At 46.1% G+C, this 26669-nt stretch overlaps 1 protein-coding gene across 9 annotated transcripts in view; it reads right to left on the bottom strand.

Annotated features, from left to right (window-relative positions):
- ccdc88ab (coiled-coil domain containing 88Ab) overlaps positions 1-25432 on the bottom strand; it is a 28933-nt gene extending 3501 nt beyond the window's left edge. For 3 of the 9 annotated variants that reach the window (XR_011087850.1, XM_068652575.1, XM_068652576.1), the window contains exons 1-34: positions 24887-25432; positions 24701-24801; positions 19768-19876; positions 15441-15510; positions 13193-13251; positions 12989-13072; positions 12782-12922; positions 12157-12329; positions 10775-10856; positions 10289-10447; positions 10070-10216; positions 9858-10002; positions 9374-9552; positions 8782-8919; positions 8515-8698; positions 8296-8426; positions 7872-8165; positions 7612-7794; positions 7261-7539; positions 6857-7189; positions 6598-6774; positions 6349-6510; positions 5510-5787; positions 5304-5447; positions 5048-5234; positions 4829-4974; positions 4651-4743; positions 4038-4243; positions 3909-3956; positions 2803-2880; positions 1845-2072; positions 1717-1770; positions 780-869; positions 223-494 (exon numbers count right to left, since the gene is read on the bottom strand). Coding sequence is in view for 8 of the 9 variants with exons in the window: in XM_068652575.1 (XP_068508676.1) it covers positions 223-494; positions 780-869; positions 1717-1770; positions 1845-2072; positions 2803-2880; positions 3909-3956; positions 4038-4243; positions 4651-4743; positions 4829-4974; positions 5048-5234; positions 5304-5447; positions 5510-5787; positions 6349-6510; positions 6598-6774; positions 6857-7189; positions 7261-7539; positions 7612-7794; positions 7872-8165; positions 8296-8426; positions 8515-8698; positions 8782-8919; positions 9374-9552; positions 9858-10002; positions 10070-10216; positions 10289-10447; positions 10775-10856; positions 12157-12329; positions 12782-12922; positions 12989-13072; positions 13193-13251; positions 15441-15510; positions 19768-19876; positions 24701-24801; positions 24887-24949 (5217 nt within the window). In the remaining variant the exon portion in view is untranslated. The remainder of the gene's footprint in view (positions 1-222; positions 495-779; positions 870-1716; positions 1771-1844; positions 2073-2802; positions 2881-3908; positions 3957-4037; positions 4244-4650; positions 4744-4828; positions 4975-5047; positions 5235-5303; positions 5448-5509; positions 5788-6348; positions 6511-6597; positions 6775-6856; positions 7190-7260; positions 7540-7611; positions 7795-7871; positions 8166-8295; positions 8427-8514; positions 8699-8781; positions 8920-9373; positions 9553-9857; positions 10003-10069; positions 10217-10288; positions 10448-10774; positions 10857-12156; positions 12330-12781; positions 12923-12988; positions 13073-13192; positions 13252-15440; positions 15511-19767; positions 19877-24700; positions 24802-24886) is intronic. The other 6 variants (XM_049736455.2, XM_049736456.2, XM_068652574.1 and 3 more) reach the window with 6 other exon arrangements.
- Between the last annotated feature and the right edge of the window lie 1237 nt (positions 25433-26669).

Raw genomic sequence — 26669 nt, 5'->3', positions numbered from 1 at the left:
GGATACACAAAAAAGTCTCAAAGACCCTACGATGCAATATATTTTTTTGCATACCACTAGGGGGAGCCCATGTACCATACTGAGAAGCACTGTCCCAGATTGATAAATAACTTTTTTTGCCAATGACATTTATAAATAAAACTTGCTGATAAACGGTGCATTTAAAACATAAATAGCCCGGATGAATAATTCATGAAAGAAAAATTGGGGAAAAAAATTCACCTCGGCAGGGTCGATTCCCTCATCCAGGAACTGCTGCAGAGAAAGCACCTCGCTGCCCGGGGACGCCGTTTTCCTGATCTGCCCGGGCGTGGCGGCGGGGGCCGGTTCGAGGGAGTGCCGCGTGGGCCCGGGGCTCTGATGGGACGAACGCGACGACAATGGTTGCTGGACGGGGCTGCTGCCGCTGCTGGACCAGGCCTCTTGCTCCAAACTCAAGCTGAACTCGCCGCTGCTCTCGCTGTGAGGACGACTGGCGCTACCGTTTATCGTGCCTGGGGGAGGATGTAACACATTGTATATTAGCATTGTGTTTTTTTAATTATGATATTGATTATAGATTGACATGTAGCATTTCATGGGTAATAAAATTGCCATACGATGACAAAGTAAACAGATGAAATTTTTACAGATTACAACATTGCCATTATAGATTACAATATTCTCATGGATTAAGACATTAGGGGGCTCAATTGTGTGGTGAGATGTGCAAACGTGTTGTGATTTATTAAAGAGATAATTGAGTAGGAGGAGGAGGAGGGGTAGAGGGAGGAGCGTACCTTTTCCCTCCAGGGGAGAGGTGAGCTGGGAGTTATTGTTACTATTACTACTGAGGGTCCTGTTGCTATGGAGACTGGGGGGTCTGGAAGCTGGTAGGAGGGTGAAAGGACAAAGAGGGAAGACATGTAGTAACACACAGAGGAAGTAACGCGAAGGCTTGACAGCGCACAACGCAGCGGCTCCCCCCGCTGGGGTAGCAGATGGCGCGTGCCAGGCCGACGGACAGGAAGTGTGGCCGGCTGCCAACGTGGCCGCTGGAGGAACAAAGACAACACCACGGCGAGGAAGAGGAGGCCGAGCCCGAAAGTATATATCACTGTATTTGCGACAACCTAAACGTTGGCCAGAAATGATTAGATTTTCCTAATTGACTATGACATCATTGTAGATTATGACATCATTATCGTCGATTACGACATTGAACTGTCATTATTTGAAGTCGCAATAGTGGTGATGATTTTATTTAATATGGATTAATGGTCTGAGTGCCAACAGAGAATATTTTTCGCATTAGTGACTTTGCATTCAATTATACGTCTCGTAATAAAAATTTATAGCGGAGTAATGGCAGCTTTGAGTGGAGTTTTAATAGCGCGTTCTGGGAAGTCATCAGCGAAGCAGCATCCATGCTGAGCACTAATGCACCAAAGATCTTTACATGATTAAGGCCCAGTGGGAGTGTTAAGGGAATCTTAAGAACGCATGTAAATCGTGATAAAACATGTCCATCTCACTTGATGAACATGCGCCCTCAATAGCGTCTTGCAGGCTGCAATAAACTCAATCCCGCTTAAGACGAAGCTTCGTTTTGCTCACTATCAAAATGGCCGCCGTCAGGCTTAATCAAAGAGGCAGGCGGGGGGTCTAAAGCTTATCGGGGAAGGGAGAAACTGATGACACAGTTTTGAGAGCATTCTTATTCCCAACCGAGTTTACCTTGATTCTTTGGATCATCCGAGGAGCCGGCGACATCCTCGCAAGAAGCGTTGTCTGTTGATGAAAATCAACGTTAGCATTCATACTGCATGACAAATATGGCCGCTGTCATTCACGTGGTTGTAAACCTTTGAGCCTGTGGGGGGCCCGCCTGTGGGATGAGGAGGGCAACGTGAGGGCGGCGCAGTCGATGGCGTTGGTGGAGAAGGCCAGCTCTTTCATACGCTGGCCGCCGCCTGCTCGCCGGCCGGCGCCCGCGTCGCCGGCCTCGCCGCCGTCCAGATTCTCCGTGCTGCCCACCCAGTTGGCGCCTGGACCGCCGGCCACCGTCATGGTCTGGAGAAGGTCGTTCATAGCTGCGCGTGGACAGAATTGCATTATGCTCTAGTCTAAAATTATACAACTTTCTTTTTGAGTGTTTTTTGTGTTGGAGAATGAAAAAAAAAAAAAATAGATGCGCCTGATTCAAAACATGGCACAACCAAGCGATGGCACATGCGGTTTAAGAAACGGTTAGCAGCGCTCCCTGGACACAACATTAGGTACAGTGGCGTAATCAAACCAGATCCAATACAAAAGATGAATCCTCCAAAACATCTCTTGTTTTGGATCTCACTACTGCACCGAAAAATTGTGTGAGGCGAGCGTAAAGTGCAACAAAGACGGGCGTCTTTCTCGCACTTGAAGTCAGCGTGAAGGCAGGCAAGCTGCACTCAGATGAACACTTCAAATGGATTCAAAGAAAAAGTCGCCCGACGGCGGCGGCGAATCGCACGGCCACTTCACACACACCCCTGCGAGCTCTCACACACACACTTTCACTGCAACAGAAGCACAAAGCGGCTCAGTGATTCTAGCAACACAAAAAGTGACACTCAAAAGAGCCTAAAAAAAACTCTACAGGGGGGGTTAGTCCCTCCTCACTACATCTCTGCTACATAAACCATGACTAAAATAGGTGAAAGGTCACAGATGAAGGACACGTCACTGATGTTAGCGGTGTGCACACACACGACATCAGTGAGGGTCCAAGCTGGCGGCGGGAGAGGGGGGAGGAAGAATGGCGGCTAAGCGCGGCGGTCTTACACATGGAGCGCCGGTAGATGGCCTTGACTTTGTCTTTGTCCTTGGATCTGTTCCTCATGAAAGGCAACCTTTTTAAAGCTGCCACAGTGAGGCCACATACAGACAGGGTGGTCGTGGGGTGACAGAGGGAGGGTAAAAAAAAAAAAGAAAAAGGGAGGGGGGGTGTTATTGTGACAAAGGAGGCAGCAGGGAGAAAACTGAGGCCTAGCACACTCATGATGATAAAACATCTCAACGTCATTATTTCCTAAAACTACTGTTGAATTATGATCTCCACCAAGGTACATAGCGAGTCATACTTTTCCGAAAAAACGAAAAAACAACAACATTGTAATCCGTACTCTGGTGTAAAAAGCCTTGGCGGAGCTCTGCGTCCTCCATGCGACACTCATCTAGCTCCACTACAAAGTCATGAAAACAACCTTCATGCACATTTGACACATTTTCATCTAGCAAAATGTGCTAATTTTGCTCACTTACAACAAGCTAACGACAACACCCAACACTTCCGACTAGAACAACACGTCAGGGCCAAGTGTTCAAACACACTTGCAAATTCTCACGCTAGCTCATTCCTAATTGAACATGACAATCTCAACACGCTACACAGTCCGATGCATCGCCACGGCGACGTGACACAAAGAGATAATGGCGATCCATTAAAGGGTGCAATTATGAATCATCCTCAACATCCTCTTGCTCTTTGACGCAAACTCTCAAGAAATTTGGAAAGCTAGACGTTTATTCTTATGTTCTTATGTATATTTATTTATTTAATTGAATATATTTATTTCTATTTTATTCATGTTATTGCTTTGCACCATTTAATAATAATAATGGAGGCCAACGTCGTCATGATTCGATTCCTCTTTACAGATGAACTGCACACATCAGCCGGTTGACTGACAGCGAATTGAAAAATTGATACGAAATACTTGAAGTGTGTTGGTCGAGTCAACCTCGTGGCCTGGGCGCAGCTCAGCCGTAAACCGAGCGAGCGACACACACACACACACACACACGATGGAACTCACGCAAACATGCCCTGAGAGAGGTGAGTGGCGGCTGGCCACCGCCGCCGCCCACCCCATCGGTTCGTAGCATACCGTTGGTGGAGCCCTGCCCTTGGGCAAGGCACCGTTGGCCTCGCCTCCCTTCCGCACAGACAGATGTGAAATTCAACCAGGTTAAATTGGGAATGATCTCGGAACCTCAATGTGCGCGTGTGCACTCACTGCTGCTCCTGCTGTGCGTGAGCGTGTCGTCCAGCGAGTTGGAGCCGGAGCCGACCGAAGAGCTGTCCTGGCTGTCGGCGGCGGGGAAGGACAGGAAGCCGTCGCCGCACTCTGAGCGGGACGGCGTCAGGGTGAGGGAGCGCATCCTCTCACGGCTTTTGGGCTTGATGAGCTTTTTCATTTTAAGCGTGATCCAGTTGCCGCGCCTGAGAAGGTAAAACACGAGCAGATACTGACGGGGCTTCTTAATTATCTCCATTACAAACCTTTCGTTAATGATATAGAGGAGTAAAGATTTATCGCAATAATTAAATTAGGATGGAATCATCTTTAGGCATGATTTTAAAAACTTCAAAAAAAAGAATTGCTTTTAAAAATAAAGTTCACTGAATTAAAATTAAACAAAAAAAAGAAACATGGGTAAAATACTGCGAAGGTTAAAAAAAAAATCATTACAATTAATTAAAAAAACAATTAAAATACAAATATTATCCAAGTGAGTAATTCCAATTAAATTAAATTATTATTATTATTTTTTGTACTTGGACATCTGTGGCAGAATTTAAATTGTGGTGCAATACATTTATGATTTCAATATTATTTCCTTGCTCACCTGCGTGGAGGTGAAGGATCATAGAATTTATACTGGTCCATAATCTTCTCCTCCAGCTTCTCCTTCTGCCTCCTCAGTTCATTCAACTTGTCACTAAAACATAAAACAAGCAACCATTTTTAATTTGGGAACATTCGTCAGTGTTTTTCAATTCAAAGAAAAACCAAGATGAGCTTACATGTATTGTCTCTGCTCCACGTGGAACAGGTCTTTGCTCTCCATGGTCTGCTCTAGCAGAGTGCGGTTCTGCAGCATCAGAGTCTGGATCTGGTCCAGCAGGTGTCGGTTCTCCTCCTCCAGGTTGCCCTTCAGCTGACTCAGCAGCTGAGAATAGAAGCAGCAAAACCTGATGATCATCTCCGGGACATCAGGCGAGCTCTTTGGACTTGGTCCTCACCTCGCACTGGTTGGTGAGTTTAGTGGAGGTGATGTCCAGCTGCTGGTACTGCTCCTTCAGCTTGGAGAACTCAGCCTCCAGCCTGGTCTGCTCCAACTTGGCGCCGTTTAGCTGAGTCTTGATGTTCTTGTGGTCCAGCTGGAGGTTCTCGTTGTCCTTCTGCAGTTGGCGGTAGGTAGTGTTCAGTCTGTAAAAAAATAAAAATATTTAGGTGAGTTCAACAACTCACGGAACAAACCCTCACCCTGACTCTGACCTGTCATTTTCCTCTTTGAGCAGTTTGCACTGATCGGCAGTATCTCGATGGTCCTGATTCTCTAAGGACATTTTGTCTTGTTGCTCCTTCAGATTCTTCTCCAGCTCCTCCAGATCTCCTTTCCTCTGCAGGAGCTGCTTGTACCTGAAAATAAAATCACTCTCATCCTCCAGTCCTCCTCATAAATACAATCCCGATTTCCTCACTTGTCCTCCAGGTCCCGATGCTGCTGCTCCAGACTTTTATGAGAGCTCTTCAGGCCGCCGTGTTTGCCGATGAGCGCCTCGTACTCGGACGCCTGCCTCTCGTGGAGCGCCGCCAGTTTCTCGTGGTCGCGCAGGAGCAGCTCGTACGTGGACCGGAGCTCCTCCTTCTCCCGCAGCGCCCCCTCACGCTCGCCTTCCGCGCTGCTTTGCTGGCCCTGCAGCTGAGCGTTCTGCGCCATGAGGGCGGCGCTCTGCGAGCTCAGGGTGGAGTTCTCCACCTGGAGGAACAAGCAAGCATATTTTGTCAGTCACACCCAGAGAATTAAAAAACAACAAACTGCACGAGGCCACATCCCATCAGTGTCAATCCCGTGTCCCATAAGCTGGCTTTGAAAAACTGCCAAACAAGGAGTTCAGGTCTAATTCCGTAGAGGGGGGGGTAAACAGGCTGGCAGGGTTGGGACAGAGCCAAAGAGGGGCAGCTTCAGACCGACTAATGTGGGGGAAATGCTTTTAAATCGGCCGGACGGCCCTTTTGGCTCGTAACCAAACGTGAAAGCTTCCCGAGCTGACATATTGCTTTTAAAAGCATTCAAATCATTTGGAGGGAAGCTCACCTGCCAGTTGGTGTTTTGGAAATCTCAGCTACATTAAACATAATTTGGATAGGTAAACGATTGACAAAATTAGCTGGAAAGTAAATCAAGTCTAAATAGTAAATCAATTGAATTTTTAAAAATGTTCCAATTATTTTCCATTTCCAATTTCGCAGACCACCTGCAATACCGCCACGGACCACTAACTGATCCGTTCACAATTGAATTTGCATAATCCATCACCTGCAGCTTGGCATTTTGAGTCTGCAGCGTGGTGTTGTTCTCCTGCAGAGAGGCGGTCTGTCTCTGCACGGCCACGATCTGAGCCTGGAGGTTGGAACTCTGCGTCTCCAGTTGCTTGAGCTGGCTCCTCAGCGCCGCCTTCTCTGCCTGCAGCGTGGCGTTCTAGGAGGAAGGTTTAAATAAATTAAAAAAAACATTAACCTGAGAACGCGGATGATGTGAAATAACGAGCGGAAATGTCTGACTCACGTTCCTCTCCACCTCGATGAGCCTGTCCTTGACCTTGAGTAGCTCCCTGGTGGCCTCGTGGCTCTCCTTTTCCCATTTGCTGACAGCCTGGGTGTCCTCCACACCTCTAGGGGGCGAGCTCTGCACCATCCTCTCCTCCTCCTCCCTTTGACGCAGAGCCTCGTAGTTCTTTTTCACCTGTGAGCAAAACACACGAGTTGAACCAAAAAAAAAAAAAAAACTTGTAGCCTTTTTTTTACACGTCCACGCAGATCTTTACAGTTTTGAGTTCCTGGCGAAGCTGCTGGTTCAGGTTGGACGACTCCTGCAGCCTGGCCTCCAGGGCGGCGATCTTTTCCTCCTTGATCTCCAACGAGGACTTCAGCGTTGACTCCAGTTTGCTTTCGAGGAGCTTAAACCTGGAAAAAAAGAAACTCGATTTACTTCCCAAGAAAAAAAAAAACAAGAAGCTAAAAGCTTGTGGATACCTGTCGTCAGAGTCCTCGTCGAGCAGCAGCCTCTCCTTGTTCAGTCCGATCTTTTCCAGCTCATGCGTCAGTTTCTCCAGGTCGTTGTTGATCTGCTGAGTGCGTAGCTTCTCGCTTACCAACTCCTAATCACAAACACGGGGACCATTTGTTGAGTTCTACACACGGGCCATTGCTTCATCTTCTCCCCACAAACCTCTCTGAGCGTGATGAGGGTCCTCTTATCAATGGTGCCTTGTTTGACCAGTTCTTTGTTCTCCTTCTCCAGGTCTTTGACCCGTGTGCACGAGTCCCGGAAAAAGATCATCTCCTTGCCCATGGTACGGTTCTCCTTCTCCAGGGAGGAAATCCGCTGGTTGCTGTCGTCCAGCTTGGAGTCGCGGATCTCGGCCTGCTGCCTCAGTCGCTTGTTCTCCTTCTCCAGGAGCTTCTTGTCCTTTTCCAGTTGGGAGCTCTCCTGCTCTAGCGTCTTGTTCTGGAACCATGACGGCCGGATAGGTTAAAAATCAACCTCCTGTTTTAATCTGATCTTCATTTCTCCACTCACCTCTTGCTCCAGCTGCTCCAGGCGCTTGCTGGAGATCTTGAGCTCCTCCAGGTTGCGTTGGAGGGTTTGGTTCTCTGATTCCACCTCCTGCAGCTCAGCTTCCAGCTGCTGGATCTTCTTGCTGCTGTTCTCTAACGCCTTCTGCAAGCGCTGGTTTTCTGTATCCAGTCCCTGGTAGCTCACCTAGGATGATGGAGGTGCTCAGAGTAAAACAAACAAAGAAATTGAAAGTAACGTACTGTTTAAGGTTAAATTCTCACCTCTAATCTCTCCGTCTTCTTGGAAGTGGCCTTGAGGAGCTCCAGGCTCCGCTTCAGCTGGCTCCTCTCGCTCTCCAGCTCCCTGTTCTCGGCCTCCAGCTGAACGGCCTTGGCCCCGGCCGAGCGGAAGCTCTCGGCCGAACGGCGCACCTCCAGGTTCTCCTGCTCCAGCTGCGAGTTCTCCTTCTCTAGCGCCTCCAGTTGGAAGGCCATGTTCTTCAGACCGTCCAGCTTCTTCTTGAGGCGTCGGCTCTCCGCCTCCAGGTCGGTGTTCTCCTTCTCCAATGCTGACACCTGAATTTATTATTTGTTATATTATATATTGAATTATTCATACGGCCAGCCAGTTTGTCCAGTTTAGAAAAATTAGGGAAAAAAAAAACATTGACTGTGCCCACCCTTGGTAGACTCCACAAAAACCAACCTTCTCGCAGGTAATTCCCAGACTGGCCACTTTCTTCTGCAGACTCTCATTGTCCCGCTCCAGCTTCTGCATCAGAACCTCCAACTCCTCCGCTCTCTCGCCTTTCTCTTTCAAGGCCTCCACTTCTTTCCCTGCAGACAAGCAGCCGCCGGCGTGTTGATCCCACCGAGGAAAAGAAAACAGACACCCGAGAAAGCGCTGGCGGAGACGTTAGCTCACTCAGCTGTTTGCGCTCAAATTCCATCTTGTTGAGCTTGCCCGTGGTCTCGCAGATGGACTCGTGGAGGATGCGGTTCTCCTTCTCCACGTCTTTGACGCGAGCTTCGGCGCCGACCTGGCTGCGCTGGCGCAGGGACGACACCGTCTGGCTGAGGTGCTTGTTCTCCTGCTCCAGACCTTTAAGCTGCCGAGACAACACAGCTCAAGTCAGACCAAGATTCAGGTCCAGTTTTAAGCCTCATCCTTATTGCTATTGTGATCTGGTACCTGTCTCTCGGAGTTTTCCCGCAACGTTTCCAGCGTCTTTTCCAGTAAGGCTTTCTCCTTCATCAGGTCCGTGCTCAGAGATTCGGCGCAGCGGAGAGATTCTTTCTCGGTCGCTAATTCGCTTTCCAGATGCTCCAGCTGCAAACAAATTAGTCATTTAAAAATTGTCAATTGTATTTTGTTTTTTGGTCAAAAAAGACAAAACTAATTTTAGATGTGTAAATTCATTTACATATGAATTTTTTTTTTTTTTTCAGTGCTCGCTGGAATAAAACCGCCGCTTTTGTATCGGAAGAACAACTAGAATTCTAAAGGTGCCACTTAGCAGGCTCGCAAGAGGCGTATCTCCGGCCAAAGGCTGTTTAGGATGTCATTGAACGGGGAAAGAAAAGGCAAAGTCAGTCTGGTAGGATTTACAACTTGGCTTTCATGCTCCTTTTCTTCCCCTCTCCAAATACTTTTCTTGGTGTGGGAAAATGTCAAATCGTCGGGGGGGTGGATGTAATAGCATCAGAAATGAGCTAAAAAGCATTGGTTCCAAAACAGAGCCCTGTTGTGCCCCTCCCCAAGGAATAAAAATAATATTTCTCACTCTCTGCACGAGTTTCTGGTTCTCCTGGCTGACTTTGCCCAGTTTGGCCACCGAGTCCGATCCGGCGCCTCCTCGGAGTTCCTCCACCGTCTTCAGAAGCGTCTGGTTGTCCTTCTCCAGCTTGAGCAGACGACTGGAGGTCAGCTCGTTAACTTCTTCGCCGAGGGACTTCTGAGGGACTGAGGCGGCAACGAGCGGATGATTAAATGCGGCTTTGTCAACGACATGTAAATTAAAACAGTTTTTTATGTAGCGGTAATCAATTCTAAATTAATTTTTCATGCTAGGCTCCAGGTGTTAAATGCTTTGAAATGCTATTTCAGCAAACAAGTCGTTAACCAGATCCCTAGCTAGTTAAACCTCTTAACAGCTTTAATAACTCCAAAGAACAGATTATCTTCCAAGAGCTGCTGAATATTAATTACAAGACTCCAGCCAATGGACGGAGGTCAGGATGTTTGTGGTGCCCGCTTCTTCTTCTTACCCTCAGTCAGCTCTGGAGTTTTGGATAGTTGCTCCAGCTCCCAGCCCAGGTGTAAGGACTCATCCATGCTTTGTTTCTGGGCCATTTCCAGCACCAGGTTTTCCTCCAGCAGCTCCTCCATTCGCTTGCGATCTAAATCTCGCTCCTGATGGAAAGGGCTTGATTTCAGAGGGGCTAAAAAAAAAAAAAAATGTTCCTTCCAAATGTCTTACCATGTCCAGATCGTGGATTTTGGATTTCAACTGCAGATTTTCTTTCTCCAGGAGGTGCAGTTTGTCAGATCGGCTTCTGCTGGCATCCAGCTGCTCCTCCAGCATAGTTTTGGTTTCCAGCAGGACCTGATTGTCCTCCTTCAACTCCTACAACAGACAGAAAAAAACAAAGAATTCGGAACAACTCTTTTCTTCCAGTGTTGCTTTCATCGACCGTACCTCCACTCTCGCCTTGTAGAACTCGATGTCGTGGAGTCTCTCCTTGTAACGGCAAACTTCGCTCTCCAGCTTGTCCACGCGGACGGCTTTCTCCCGGAGGGCGTCCAACTCGTCGCGGTACGCCCGGGCCGAGCGCGCGTCTGACAGAAGTTGGTAGCTCTTGACGCGTTGAAAGACAAATCAAACACATTTACATTTTAATTCATCGGAAATACTGTTAACCTGACTTTTTAGGTGCTGCTGTTTTGGTGAGCAACAGAGCTCCAACAGTTGTGTTTATTTGAGGGAAGCCTTCACATTACTTAGCTGGCCAACAGTGTTCCTGCTCAATTAGCTGCCGCTCACTACCAAATGCTCCGCCAGGTTGCCGCTCCAAGCTACCGTGCTAATTATAGCCACCGCTAACGAGCTAGAGCCAATTAAGAGCCACAGCTATAAGACACACACACACGAGTAGTAGGATGTGTACGATTGTGTTGGACTCACCTCTTGCTGGATCCTCTTGAGCTCTACTTCCATGTTCTCCAGCTCCTGCCGTGTGTCCAGAAGCTGCTCGCTCTTCTCTTCCCTGGAAAAACAGCAAAGATGAGTGTTTTTACTACAACTTTTGAATTAATTGAACAGTGGGGAATACACACCATGACAGCCATTACAGCGTACCGAATAAATTTTCCCGACAGACAGTAGCGCATATGTTTATTCCCCAGTCGTCCTGACCTGAATATGACTCCTACAACTTCCAACAAGCTCCGTCTGCCGAGCGTCAAACTCGACAGTTACAACTCCAAGATAAACAACAAACGACATGCAAATGTGTCTGCAGCTTCATGATATCTCAATAAGGCAATGGCATCCTTCTTGGGGATCCCTTTATGTTTTTCGGTTTTCATTTTAGCACTCTCCTAAATCACAATCACCTGTCAGATTGTGCCTTGCAGAATAGCTGCCGGCTAATGTTTTGCATAGAGCTGGTTGGGCCGCTAACGGTTTAGCGTACTTTGCATCTAAGCAAACACTTTCATGCCCTGCTGCTATATTTGAAAACTCCCCATTGCTATTCTTTATTTATTCCATACTTGTGTTTCATTGTGTTTGAAATGTACGACCTTGCCTAGTTTTGCATGTTAGTTTGTGACAATACCATAGCAACCAACAAACAACAACAACCAATGAGCCTGGCTTTTATTCCCCGTTCCTCTTCCAAGAAAAAAAAAAGAGTGGCGCCTACAGTGATGGAGCGCCGCAACAAACAAGTCCAATTTCCATGGAGGAGACTTGTTGTCATCCATTTTAGCATTTAACGCTGCATGTTGGAACAAAGCAATCTCATTAAAACTACTAAATATTCGACGCCAGCCACTCTAATTAGAAAATAACAAACTTGCTGTATGGTCAACACTGAAATGCTTCTTTGCTGAAATAAAAGCAAACACAGCGAACAGAAGCTCTATAATTCATCGAAAGGCCATATATATATTTTATGAGTGGCTTCACTTATTTGGACTCTGCGCTATATATGAACATTGTAATCTTGTATTATTAATGTTCCTATACGTCTACATGAATCAGGAAGTAGCTAATTTTTAGCTAGCTTGCGGGCTGGTTATTTGTTTAGTAGGCCATTTGAATTACCACGAATGGTACAGTCCTTCAAAAATGGCATCGTCGAATCTTTATGAACTAGGAAGTCGCAAAAACGAAAGTAAAAGCTAAATCATCAATCAAGATTTGTGTCGAGTAGCAAATCATTAACTAACAAGTTAGTCAATTCACAATCAGTCAGCCATTTGAGTCATTATGGTACAGTCCGAGAAGTGTGAACTAGGAATTCGAAAAATTTCGGCTACAGAAGCAAAACGGTTACTCACAATTCCTGGCGCAGACGTCTAATCTTGGCCTTGGCATCAGCCAGCTCCACGGAGAGGTGCTGCCGGCTTTCCGTCCTCCTCATGCTCGGGGAGCCGTTGGGTGACTGGGCCGGACCGCCACCCAGCGGGGACAGCTGGATACAGTCCCTCTCTTGGGTCAGCTCCACAATAGTCTGGACCACAGTCGTGAAGAATTTGAGTTGGCACAAATTCATCAAAACAAACAGTTTGTGTTCTAAACCGATATGACAAATCTGGTTACTAGAAACAAAGGGGCATTACTACAACAAAATGGCCGCCGCCAAACAAACAATCTGTTGATCCCCAGGCTGTGACAGGAAATGGACTTTTAATTGAGAACTTCTGGATAGCACACTGCTAATCTGGAGGCAATTACACACACACACACACACACACACACAGTGTTTGTATCAGCCGTAAGCATGTGCCCCCCTATGGCTGGAAACTCCACCGATGCGCGAATGCTAAGAAAAACACGTTAATCGTTCCTCCATGAGACAGTTAACAGCCTTTTCCTTCCTGAGGCCACTTGCTTGTAGTAAACCTTCCCCAACATGGTAGCGAGCCGTTTGCGTCCCGATAAAACCTCCTCAAATCTCCTCACCTCCAGCTGGGCGTCCCTGTCGTCCACCACGTGTTTGAGATGAAAGGCCAGGTTCCGGGACAGGCTCGCCAGGTCCTCGGCGGGCACGTCCCCACTTTCCAGCCACTGCAGGTCCACGACGTTCTCCTGGTTGTGTGTCACCTTTAAAAAGTACATTCTAATGTCAGTGAGAAGATGGTGGGAAGATCTCGTGTGAGGGACGCTCACCTCTTGGATGTGAGATGCGATGGCAGCTTTGGTGTGGAAATCCAGAGTCTGGATGCGTTCGATGTAATCTTCCTTTTTCTCACACTGGGGACAGAAAAAAAATCTTGCTTGGTCACGTGCATTATGAAATTATTTTTAATATAAAAAAAAAAAAATCCAACTAAGAACAGTATTTCCAAATTCAAACCATGAGGCGGCGCTTACCTGAACAGCACAGCCTAGAAGCAGCAGCAGGAGTTTCTTCATCTCCTCCAGACCTCGCTCTAAAGATCACAGAATTATTTTTAAATCCTTCCTTGAAGAAGATTGAGTGAACATCTGTCAGCGAGCCTTACAGGCCTCGACACATCTTCTGGATTTCAACCAGGTGTTGTGAAGCTAAATACGTGTGTGTCGCAATGAGTAAGCATAAGACACGATGGCTGCATTGCTGTTTTGGGTGTCGAGTCGTGACATTGTGATTTACGGGGGTGTGCAAAAAATTCAAACAGCATTTTAAAAAAAAGTTCAAGGGCGTATTGAATATGATTTGGTTTTTCAAGTGTACCTAATGTCCCATGAGTGTTAAGGAGATAATTGACGCTCACAGCGGGACTTTTGGAGAGCCTAGATGAGTTAATGTCTGACAAAGGTCAATTTTTTTGCCGCTGCACGGCTTAGCGGGAACTTCTATTAGCGCTGTCGCTTCCAGACGGGGGAGCGGATTTAGCTCGGCAGCGAGGATAAGCAGCCTGCGAAGACAAATAATGGATAGCGAGCACGACAGCAAGGAGACGCTGCAGGAAGGAGAGATGAAAGGCAGCGGGACAAAGGAAGTGACAAAAAGAGATGGGGAAAGGGACAGAGGAGAAGTTTGAGGGGGGGGGGGCATTCTTCATTTATCCATCATCCCTTCTTTTGAATCATCTCTCGCTTCCTCTTCCTGCTCGATCATCAAGGACACTGACTCACCCTGTCTTTCAAAGATGACAAGTGGTGAGTCATCGCTATAATCGCCTCAACTGCGGGATCAATACACTCACTCGGCATGACTTGCATATTTGTGATTAAAAAAAATAAATAAAAAAAATAGACAGTCAGATGTTGCTTTGCCGGGAATCATTTAATGAGCCTCATTGTCGTAAAGGATCATCTAGTAAAAGCACCCAGAAAGATAATAATTAAAATGATTTATCGGCATTATTATGACGATTAGGCAAATTATTATTTTTTTTTTCTCATTATTATTCAACTGCATGCAAGTATCTAGGCAAACTTTGCTTCAAGCTTCTGTCAGCTGTCGGTGAACAACAGTTGACTCGGCACAGGTGCGTTTGTCATTCACAATGTCCTTTTTTTTTTTTTTATATTTAATGAGTCATTTAAAAAAACAAACATGGCAGTGTTTCAATCCACAGAGCTCTCCCTTCATACCACGGATCAGTTTGGGGGTCGGTACAAAACAAAAACAACATTGACAGCAAAAACGTGAGCCAGATGACTTTTAGGAGCACACAGAGGAGGCAGTGTGCATTGCCTGTTGACATTTACACGCGAGCGAGGCCATCGAAACGAGGTTTCGTCGGGAGCCTTCGGGTCGAACAGTAAGTTCCCACTGTTGGGGAGGAACCCCTCCCCCAACCAACAACCAACGAGAACATAATAAAAGCCACATGTTCCAACGACTTGCAGTGAGCAGTGGCCGGGCCAGATTTGTTGACTGACTGAAGAAAAAAAAAAAGAATATTTGTCTTGAATTTTCCAGTCTGCTTTGGTCCGCTAGCTCCAAGGCACCACCCGTAAAATGAATTTTAATCAGCCATTTAAATGCAAGCACCTATAAATAAAAGAGCCTGCAACCTATTTCCAATATTCAGGACAGCGGTTCTCGTTATTCCGACAATAAGCCAGTTATCCTTCGGCGCAGGCGCCCGCGGCCGCCTCTTATTGTTCATTTATTTACCCTTGGCGCGTTTAAATTAAAGCCGTGAGCGCGGAAAGGCCATGAAAGAGATGATGTGATGGCAAAGGCGGCGGTGAAAGAGAGATAAAGGTGGGCTGAGTGAGGAATTGGACGGGTTTAGAAACATTGTAGGGAAACACGATATATAAACGCACCCCAATAGAAGGTCGCAGATTTCGGCCATGGAGGTCAAACCGATCACTGTGGCGTTAGCGTGAAATTTAAACATTTTAAGTTTAATGTTTTATTTTCTGTAATCTGGAATTTTTTGTCAACATGCTGCACGGAAGGGGAAGTCTAATTCCTGGAGGAGGGGGGGGGCGACATCTCATTGTCGCAGAGAAAAACTCATTTGAAACATCAAAGCGGCGGAAAAAATGAAAGCCGGTTTTATCGTTGCATTGTAGCGATGCGATGAAAGTGAAGCCGCGGAAAAATCGCTCGTGACCGCCGAGTGAACTCTTGAAAATTCGAAGTCCCACCCCTACCCAAATGAATCGGAAGGCTTACCGGTGAGAGGGTTCCGGCCCAGGACCAACACATTGGGGAGGGGCATCATCACCAGCTGCTGGAGTGTCTCCTGTTATGGACAAAAAAATCAAGTCAATTAAGTCAACTCAAAGGAGACTCCATGAGGTGACTCACGCGACACACACAATTACTACATTGTCCGGTTTAGTGCCACATCCTTCCAAAGCAAACACATGTGGGTCAGAACCTTCCGTTTGGCCATTCAAGTCATTTGAAGGCGGGTTAAAGCCAGGTCAAAATAATTCAAACAGGAAGTGGGTGGACAAGGAGTAGGGGGTCGGGGGGGGGAGTATTTCCTGCCGGAGTGACACACAAACAAACATGGCGGACATCCGCAAAAAATAAGGACGCACTTTACTGATCTGTAATTTCTCAGGTGGTCAGGTAATTTAAATATTTCAGTTGAACTTGTTCCATGACCAAGATTGCGATTTCGTATGATGAATGTTCCTGAAATGCAGTGGCGGACATTTTCTAAAACATACTATCAACAAATACACAATGGACATTGTGTCTAAACCATTTCCTGGATTTAGGATTTGACACTGAGACAGAAATAAATGAAAAAAAAACAAAAAAAAACAGTTGATTGCATAAGAGAAGTGGAACTCTGTGCTCCACTTACATTCAAGCGACAGATGGACGATGACAATCTGGCATGAGAACGGAGGACATGGACTCTTTTTAGCATCTTGGCAATATTTACATTATTGTATGACAAGAATAGAAATTCATGACCGGAGTTGAAAAAAGTGTCCCTGATGCGACTGTTCGGTTAAATCTTTGGTGTCATGAGAGTGCACCATTGTGATTCTTTTCGATGTCACGAGACTCACAGAATTAGGTCAAACTGAATCCTCAACACATCCAGTTATTGATTGATGATTATTGACAAAATGTCGGCCACCTTTCCCCAACTCACCCTACAACGTGAAGGAAAGGCATGACGGAATAAAACGCTTTGAGGATTAGCAGCGAGCTAATACGACAGCTAAAACACAGCTGCCTAATATTGCTCTCAGATTATCCTCGGCGGTGCGGCTTTAGCGGCTCTCATGCATAAAACATGGACACTGCGGGAGGAGGAAGAACCAGCGAGAGAGATGCAAGGTTGTCACGGCGATGCGCGGCTAATATCAAGAAGGCGAGCACGTGTGTGCGCACCTTCCATCCTCATCCCCGTCTTATATCGTGTTGACTCGTCAAATAGAAAACTGCGGTTAATTATGTCACATGATGTCACTTCATGTCACTACAGCAAAAAATGGCAAACTCAGGAGGGAGCCGTGAAGACAAACACAGGCGAGAAGGAAGAGGGGGAGGATGAAGTCTTGATTCCATCACTGCCCACTCCTCTTCACCCCCCCACCCCCCTTCCACATTTCCTCCCCCCTTCATGCCGACTATATTTTCCCGTTATTGATTCCGGCAGGGAATCGGAATCGCTCGGCTGTAGCTCATCTTCCATCCCACGGAGACGTTTAGACATATTGATGGAGAGGCGTGTTGGGTCAAGGGGGACGTATCACAACACAAAAGCCGAGACTGGTTCGCTTGAGTTACAGTTAGCGTGATGGCTAATCATAAATAACGTCGGCAGCTAATCAAACATATTGACAGGGGTCGTCTTGTTTGAGAGCCTTTTCAGGTTGATGCAGGGATGAAGTTTTGGAGCGTCAAATCCAGAACCCTTTTAAAAAAAAATACAAAACAGTATTTTTTGGTGTGAGTCAGTGGACAGGTTCTCCACTGTTTCCGTCTCACAGTGAGCCCTGTCTGCTTTACTCGCCCCCCCCCTCACCTCCCACCTTTCCGCCCACTTCCGCTAACGGCGTATAGCTTTAACAGGGGGGCCGATTGTGACGCTTCTCGTGTGTGTGTGCGCCTGAACCCTTAAAAGCATGAATCACACCCATTCTGCAGCCCCACCGAGCCCCGTTGCCATAGAAACGGGGGGGTGAGAAGACTCCAGTAGTAGAAGCTCTGCATGCCCTAATACGTACAGTGCAGTACAGTACATGTGCAAACACACACACACACACACACACATCTCTCTGGGGTACTTCTCTCCACCAACAAAAGGGAAGAAAGGCACTTCCTCTTTTTGTCCAAACACACACTTCCACGGAAAAGCCACTTGACACCTGATCTAACAATCGCTGCACGAAAAGCAGTGTCGCAATTGGACGCACAACAAAGAACCCGAGATTGGCACGAAACGTATTCTAGAAAACAAAATGTACTTTTTAATTGCTTGCATGGCTAATGGTTGTAAACGTCCCCTTATCATGATTAGCGTGAAGGCCCGCTTGCCGCATCATCAACGATAAGAGTGGTGAGGAGCATGTGAGCGTGCATGACAACACGCATTTGCCCCACGGCGAGCGAGCACATGCCCTAATAAACCGATTTACTCGTGACTCGCCGAAAGGAGCGAGCCGGCGTGGGGGGGAATTCCGGGCTTGATTGGAATATGTGTAAACGTTGTGACCGTATAAAAATAACTGCTGGCGACTAAAATAAGAAGGCTTCAATTTAGTCACAAGCAAGCGTGCAGTGCATCGCTACAGAATGTGAGGGAGTCTTGTTTTCTTTCTTTTCTTTTTTTTTTTGCTTTCAAAGATGAACAGAGCATCTTTGTGAGCCGCGGCAGACTTTGTTATTGCATGCGTCAGCTCGCGCTTAAGTCACTTTGCACACCCGAGGGAAATTAGCAGGATGGATGTTGTGATTCAGAGAGAAGCAACAGCTATGTTCATCATCTACCTGGAACTTGCACTTCCTCATACTTGGTTTCGGGAATTAAAAGGTTCCCGTAGCTTCTTGTTCGAGCGGACGGAGGTCGTGCAAATCAGGTCGCCGCGACAAAAACAACCGAGACCCAAACCGACAATGGGTGACACAGCAAGATGGAACGTCGCTATGTGAAGAAATAAGAGGAAGGGATTCATGTGAGAAGCCACCGAAAAAAGCAGGCAAGAATGTAGCTCAGCTAGTCAGAGCCGCATAATCGTACGCCCCCGGAGAAAGTCGCTAAATTAAAATGTGGCCCAGTTTATACTTGGCCCACTAAAAAGAAATGGAAACCTTTGCTCGACAGCTCAAACATGACTATGTAAGATTATATTCAGGCGGAAACACGCTTTCTATACGACCACATCTGGCCGAATATGATCTGTTCACCATATATTCTTCGATCAAAGCGTGAAGGAGCCCCCGTCTAGACGTTGAAGGCCTCCTGAAAAGTTGGAACCCACACACCAGCCGCATATAAGCTAACGTTAGCCCGCGCGTTAACGTTGTGTTTTATGGGACGAAGGGGCAGAGTAGAGGCATGCAGGAAATGGGGGAAGGGTAGCAAGGTCTACAAGTGTCCGCCTTGGGTGCTTCCACAGCGGTTAATAAATTAGATTTACTCCCCGACACCAGAGTTTAATTCAATAAAGCCTTGAAGAGAAGTCATTTTGCCCACATGTGCATTACTGGACATTTACTTTAACGACGAGGCGCTCGTCATCAAAAACCAACATGCAAATTGAAAAACAAGATCAAGAAGTGGGGAAGGCAGTGGAGCGTACCAAGTCGGCCGCAGACACGAGCGGGCTCAGCTGCAAACCTGTTAAGACCATTAGCTTGGACAGCAAGAAAGGGGTCCGTCCGCAGCTCGGGAAATGGGAAAAACCGGTAAGGGACCAAAATCACCACAGGAAAGCGTAATCTGGTTTAGTCATCCACAGAAGCGGAGACTGAAAACCAAGTAGGAAGCTACAGTTCATTCTGAATGGGAATCTGCATGTTCACGGGTCAATTTGACCCACATGCCTTGTCAGCAAAAAAAAAGCTAGCAAGAAGAGCTTTGCATTTTGCATGAAGGCAATTTGACATGCAGTATAAAAGCAGCAATTAAATCCCTAAAGTGCCGTTTTGGGGCGTGGCAGGACTTGGACCTGTCGGCGGTCCCTGAGAAGCTGAGCTTGCAGACGCACATAAGTGGCGGCATGGTTGAAAGCCGTCCGTCCGAGAGATGAGAGGATTAAACCAAGCGGCGCAGACAGAGCGGGGCTCATCGTTTGCTTGCATTGTCTCTCGTCCATGCACTCAATGAGATTAACCAAGCAGAGGTGTTAAAAGAAACAATCTTGTAGCCTCACTTGAGCTCCTCTCGAACGAAAACAATGATCAATAGCTTTTCCATTCACCACCAGATAGACTAAAAGGTCTGACTTTAACTCGCAGTTAATCTTGACCTTCAGGAGAGGCTGATCCAACTCTTGGGGAGCTAGAACATAAGGAATCTCATTTCTACCTGATAGTAGGCTTTGATCTGCCTGATGAGAATGGAAAGGTTCTGGATGCGCAGCGTGGGGTCATTGTTCACCTTCTTGTTGGTCCTCTGCACTGTGGCCTTGGGATTTCTGGTGGGAAGATAGATCAAATGATGTCATTCAATAACAGTGTTCATATTCCATGTTGAAATCATGAGATGTATTCGGAATTTTCTTACACACTTTTTCAACCATCTTATGTTACGGGTCAAAATGACCCGTGTAGAAATTTTGGTATTGAAGGCTTTCAAAGGTGGTGCCTGGCCTGGTGAGTCACGTGGGTGTCAGGCAATGAGACCGCACCGTTGGCTAGCTGTTAAGTGGCTAACCCATTAGCGTCTCGAGTGACTTAGCATGAGTTGCGGTTTTCGACAGCTCTTTTTACTTGAGAACAATCCGTGCGCTGACAGAAAGTGGTGTCTATTACCTTCTAAGCACTTCCTCCTGTCCTGTCCGTGTACATCATGCTAGCTAGACGCGACTTGATTTAAACGCATGTCGCCCAAGGTAGCGTGCGTGACGAGCGGCGTTATCGCGGGTGTCAACACGCTTCGAGAACATTCCGCACATTCACGCAAGGATCCACATTTCTTGACATTTCCATATCTGCCCGAATTAACTCGAGAACAAAGGCCTCCATGATCAAAGCGCTTCTCAAAACTTTTTATTATTATCACTGTTTGTTGACTTTGGCTTTTGTTCTAAAAGCGGCCTTCTGTTATGTTGCGCAATGCACATAACGGAAAGCACAGATGCGACACGCATGCATGCATACATTCACAGGTCGTCTCCTCCCCCCTCACACTTGACCCTCATATTTAGGTCACCCCGTATAGACTGAAGTCGATTTTCACAATCGTTAGCTGAGGCTTTTTACATTTACTAAATGAGGTCTTGCACTTAGCAATTAGCAACAATCTGCTAACAAATATAAATTCCAACTCAAAACAGACCATGTTGTCTCAACTTGGCCGATGCGTTAATTAGTCTTTTGATCCGCCCCCCCGCCCTCCCCCACTATTAATGCTAATCAGAGACACGGGGCTCTTTTTAATGGGTTGAATTAGCAGTCACATGACCTGCCTCACACACAAACACGTGGGCCCCTTAGGAGTACATAGTAGGGGGTCTATTTAACCCCTTAATTAAAAAAGTAGAGGCTGTAATCCTGTCAGAGCGAGGAGCTTGGGCGGGGGGAGCAAAGAAATGGTGGTGGCCCTTTCCACATTCCATGACACTTAAGGGTCATGTGAAAAGCAAAAAAAGTCGCCGGCCTGAATCCAAAATTTGGCTAAATACAAAAAACATCTGTTATGTGGCTAACGTGCAGGAAGTATTTCGTTTTGTCTGGAATTATTATAAGGTTTGATCGAACGTAATGTCCAAGATGCTTTCAGAGACACCTGGAATTTGTTTCAAATAAAAAAAAAAGGAATGTTTTGGTTTCTTCGTGAGGGACATGGCAGCCCAGGATAAGAAAATGCCATCCAAGTGCTGATACTGCACGAATGGAACCCCCTGGGGAACACCAGGCGACAAAATAAGGATTAAATTCTTTCGGAGGTGGGTGGAAAAAATCCAAGATCTTCACCCCCTTGCTGTTCCTGCTGATACATCAAACTTAAGGCTTTGGGCAGACAAATAGATTAAGGAGGGACGGAAAGACAGACAGGCACACAGACAGTCGATAATCCTAACCATCGCTTATGTGCGGATGGCCGCCGAGCCCGAATTCAGCAGCCATTGGGGCTTTCGGCGTTCTCCGATTGGCTGCGTGCTTTGCGGAGTGGTGTTAACCTATATATGACAGCCTGCATTAACATCAGCATGGGCGGCCACGCACACACGCACAAAAAAGGGAAAGGAAAGGCTTCGTTTGGCCACGTGTCTGTCCAAACATAGCCGGAGCGGGTGTGTGTGGGTGTGATTACATAGACACACAACTAGCATGGGAGCTAAACCGCTAACAGGAATCAAGGGGGATGAGCATTTGCTTATTAGCATCAATGCTAACGAAAACCTGTCTATTCTTAAATCAGAGTTGGAAAAGCCCAAAAATGTTTGACATTCTTTACATGTTTAATATGTACTTCAGACCAAAAGCTAAGCTTTTTTTTTTTTTAAGAAAGCAAATACACATGAAGTACTTTGGCGTATTTGGAGAGCAAATTGCTCTTCTATGGTGACAGTAGCGCCACATGAACAGACCATGTGACCTCGCTATGTTAAGAATTTCCTTGACTTTTTTCCATTTAATGGACTCCCCCCCCCCCCCCCCCTCTGCTTTGTCTTGGTTTCTTCCATTCTTTACATTCCAAAGTTGGACGCAAATTCCATCAACAATTGCCCCTATCTTCCCGACAGAGCTAATAGCATCTCCTGGACATTATTTCTTCATCAGAAAAAAAAAACAAGGCCCTAATTGAGTCTGGTTTGCACTTCATTTCCGAACCTAATGCGTTTTAAATGCAGCTCCTGGCAGAGTGGCTAACGCTACATGGGAGGCTCTCATCTCTAGCGTGGAACAGATGGAGGAAATGTCGAGTCTGCATTAATGCAGCACATCAGCTCCAGCATTTTACATTGTTAGCATCAAGCTAGCAGAGTCTTTTTGTTTAGTTTGACAGTAAACCTCAATTGGCTTCATCAGCGTGTGAAGTTCGACCATTTCTTTGAGGTTTAGCATGGCCTTGGTTGTGGCACTTTTTAAGGTTCACATAAACACATCATTGCTTAACGCCAGACGCAAAGACGACTGCCAGGAATGTCGGATTTAAGGCAGAGCCTGCACTTCTTTATAGATTTCCAAGAGCTGTGTGGTTTTGCCAGTGAGGAGGAGTGGGGGTGGGTGGGGAGTGCCAACTTCTAACATCTCAGCAGCAGCAGCACTTCTGCATCCCTGCAGCTGGAATTTCAACTATGTCAGCCGGAGCTCGCCAAACAGAAGCTCGAAAGAAAACAAGAGTAGAAAGACAGCGGGGAAGGGGCAGAGGAGATGAGGCGCGAAGGAAGGATGAGGGAAAGAACGAATAAGTGCTAAGAGGAAGTAAAAATAAGCCGAGTGTGAAGCAAGTCGCTGATAACACACATACGCTGGGAATGAAAACGGCACTATGTCGTTAGCTTTAGCACAACGTAGCCTCTGTTGATTTTGGAGTCAAGCCTCAGTTATGTTAGCAGCTATCAAAGAGCTACATTGTGTGTATCGCGACACATCTGGGAGAATCGTTTTTCCAGATTGATTGATTTATAATTGGGTCAATCTGGAATGCAGCACCGCAGGAATGTCGTAAAAATGCCCCAAATAAAAGCAACTCCGATGAGGATTGGCGTGTCAAGATTCTTTTCATTCTGTCATATGTCAATATTTTTAATTGGCTTCGCCTCACGGCGTGGCCGAGCTAATTGGTTTGACAGGAGTGAGGAGGTCATCTAATTGGCTGGGTAATGACAGTCATGAGAGGACAGAGGTGGGGGGGGGAGGGAGGGGGTTGCCAGGGTTACCATCTGGGCGTCGGGAGGAAACCGTTAGATAATCCCGACGTCCCGCCGCTGTCTTCTGGACGGCACGATTCTCTTTGTTTTTGGTTGACCGTAAACTTCCAATGAGAGTAGCAATAAATAAATTTATCAGCTACGATATTTTTTTTTTTTAGCTATCGCACCAGCAAAACAAAGATCTCATTCCAATTTAGACAATTATTAACAAGCTGGTGTTGTCACGCGAATAAAGCGAGAGAGCAGACAAAGACCCGCCGTATAAACGCTACAATCTGACCGTCACAGTGGGCCTTGTGTGTGGATAGCTTGCCAGGATGAGACCACCGACAGCTGCCTGACTGCAAAAACAAATGTCCACATACACAGTTTGTGTGTGTGTGTGTCCCATGCTGAGATAGAATCATTGGGAAAAAAAAAATTGTACACACAAACACACAAAAGCTGTGACTGGCCATTTCCTGTCAGGCGGCATACAGCTGCCAAGCTCGGAACACTTATGCCCAGTACGCTACCCCCCACCAAACATCTTAATGTGACTGTCGACGTTCAAACCAGCCAATTTGCAAAGCGGCAGAGGAAGCAAATGGATGAAGAAGCCAAGCAGAGGCAGGAAACCAGTAATCAAAGCTGTGAGTAAGATTTTCACATCATGCTGCGTTCGTATTACATCGCACAGGCAAATAAAATTTTTTGGAGTGGAATTCTGAGTGACTGTCATGGTGGAATGTTGTCGCAAACAGTGGACCAAAATCTTCTCATCTGTGAGGTAGACATGATCATATTAAGTCCACCGTACTACCAAAGATGGAATAAATGAACCCATGTGACCCGTCTGTGGCCCACATTCGAGGTCCCATTGTGCACAGCCTACATTCGCTCCCAGCAGACAGCTTCTGGAAGCTTTCTTCAAGAATTGGTTGATGTGTGCCTCGAGGGCGAGGTAAGGCTGGAAGGGCGACTGCGCATTATATGTCTTGCTGGACACTCGATTAGGTACACCACTGATGAATACAAGGTCGCTTCGAGTGATTCTCAGCAATTGAGTCATTTTAAAATCGTTTATTCAACCGATTGTCCCATCGGATAAAAAAAATGAAGTTTTTTTTTTAAGTAGCACTGTTTTGGACCTTCATTAAATGTTTTCATGACTCTTATCAATAACAAAGACTGTTCATAGCTAGTTGAACGCTTCATGTTTACAAACGTGATCAAGCTGAGCCATGCAGCACCTTCAACACACTAACGGAGCTGGCGCACCCCCTTTTACCCTCCCCCAAAAGCCCAAACAGAGTCTCAGTTCATAGCCAAAATAAATTGTGACACTTTTTAATCACATGCACCCTCCCCCTGGAGGTTTTTTGACCCTCCCACCCTGACTCTTGGAGATGTCGCATTGCATTCGGGGGTACTCACATCTCCAGCATGACCTCATTGAGGTAAACTCCATCCACCAAATGGACATATTCTGACAGTTTGCTGCCATCTGTCACTGTGGGCTTCCCCACCGTCTTCACCTGAGAAAGGGGAGGAGGAAGAGGAGTGGGGGTAATCACCACACCTCAAATAATCAATTTGAGTACATTGTGTTTGGTGACTTACCCAGCAGACCAGCGGTGACAGCATGAAATGCTCCAGCAGGGGGCTAAAAACCTCACTTTCCATATTTTTACCTCGTTGATTGCAGTATATGGAATGAAAATGAGGAGGGAGGGATGTGAAGTGTAGTTGATTTAGACTCCACTCATGTGGTTGACTGGTTTAAAAAGAGGCGCATTTCGCCGGCTTGGAGCGGAAGTTGGATAGGATGAAGGGGGTAGAGAAAAATAAAGGTTATTCCACAAATGTCTCGACACGAACCAGCTGTTCTCCCGAAGCCATTTCCAAACCAGAAGCTTTCGAGAAAAGGCGGGTAGATCCTGGAATGTAAGATAAAAGACAACCTTTTAAAATAGATGTGGACTAAAAATAAAAAGGTGTATATAATCCAGCCTTTTTTTAAGATTCCAAACAGCAGTCCTTCGGTCGTCAAAAAAGTACGTGGCTCTCCATTCATTCCCTGGTCAATAATGAGACTGAAGAGCAGCAGCTGAGGTCGAAGCACCGCCCCTTCTCTCTCTCCATCCCTCTCTCTTCCTTGCGCGTAACCTCCGAGAGAAAAAATAGGGCGTGGAACATAGGTTGTCGGTTTGTGCGCGTGTGTGTGTTGGGGGGTATTTTTAAAATAATCATACAAATAATAAGAATTTCTTAATTATTAATTATTTCTCTTCAAGGAAAAAATAAACTAAAAAAAATACAATACGTACTCTACGTCGACGTTGGGGGGTTGGGGGTATTTTTAAAATAATCATACAAATAATAAGAATTTCTTAATTCTTAATTATTTCTATTCAAGGAAAAAATAAACTAAAAAAAAAATACAGTACGTACTCTACGGCGACATTGGGGGGGGGGGTATTTTTAAAATAATAATACAAATAAGAATTTCTTAATTCTTAATTATTTCTATTCAAGGAAAAAATAAACTAAAAAAAAATACAATACGTACTTTACGTCAACGTTGCACAAACTTGGTCATTTTCAACGAGAATTGCATCGCCGATCATAATAAATCGCTTACTACGGTACTTGCGAGTACGTTTGAACGTATTTAAATACGTCATCGGTTTGTGCAAGCGTATCAAACATTTTGTCCTATGACGGGGAAATGAGGTTTCCAAACGTAAAACAAATGTAAGCGTCAGATGGAAATGGCAAAATTATACACTCCATCTTAAGTGTGAGGTGAATAAAAGTCTCATTTGTTGTCATTGACAGATTAGGATGCACACACTACGGCCTTTGTGATGGCTCAGCATCATTCCTGATCAATGCACAGGGTTTAGGAGACACATAATCAACAAGTGATTGATTACTTTGAAACGCAACTGCTGACCTGAGATCAGGGGTTGATGTCATTTTAGACATTTTACTCTCCAGAGCTAAATTCTGTTATCAAACTAAAGTAATGGCTCTTGTTAGGTGTACCTAATGAAATGACTCCAAATGAATTGATCCATCGCATGCTGGTGAGGTGACTGACGTTTGTCTACCAACAAAAATACTTGTTTAGGCAACATGATGACGTAACGGCTTTGCATCATCAACACGATGTACATATGTAGGAAAGACATGATTGAATGAAGAGGCCTTTTACCTGGACATTGAAGGTCTCATTAACGGTCTCCCACTCTGCTGGTGCTGCAATAGGAAATCAATGCTTTGACAAATAAATCTCCTTCCTTATTGATCTAGACTCATGTGGGCTAATGACATAATACCACAAGGAGATCATGTCAGCGTATTGCAACCTTTTTTCCCTGATGAAAAACACACAAGCACA

Source organism: Syngnathus scovelli, chromosome 12 (genome assembly GCF_024217435.2).
Source record: "Syngnathus scovelli strain Florida chromosome 12, RoL_Ssco_1.2, whole genome shotgun sequence".
Lineage (NCBI taxonomy): Eukaryota > Metazoa > Chordata > Actinopteri > Syngnathiformes > Syngnathidae > Syngnathus > Syngnathus scovelli.
This window is presented reverse-complemented; position numbering and strand designations above follow the sequence as displayed.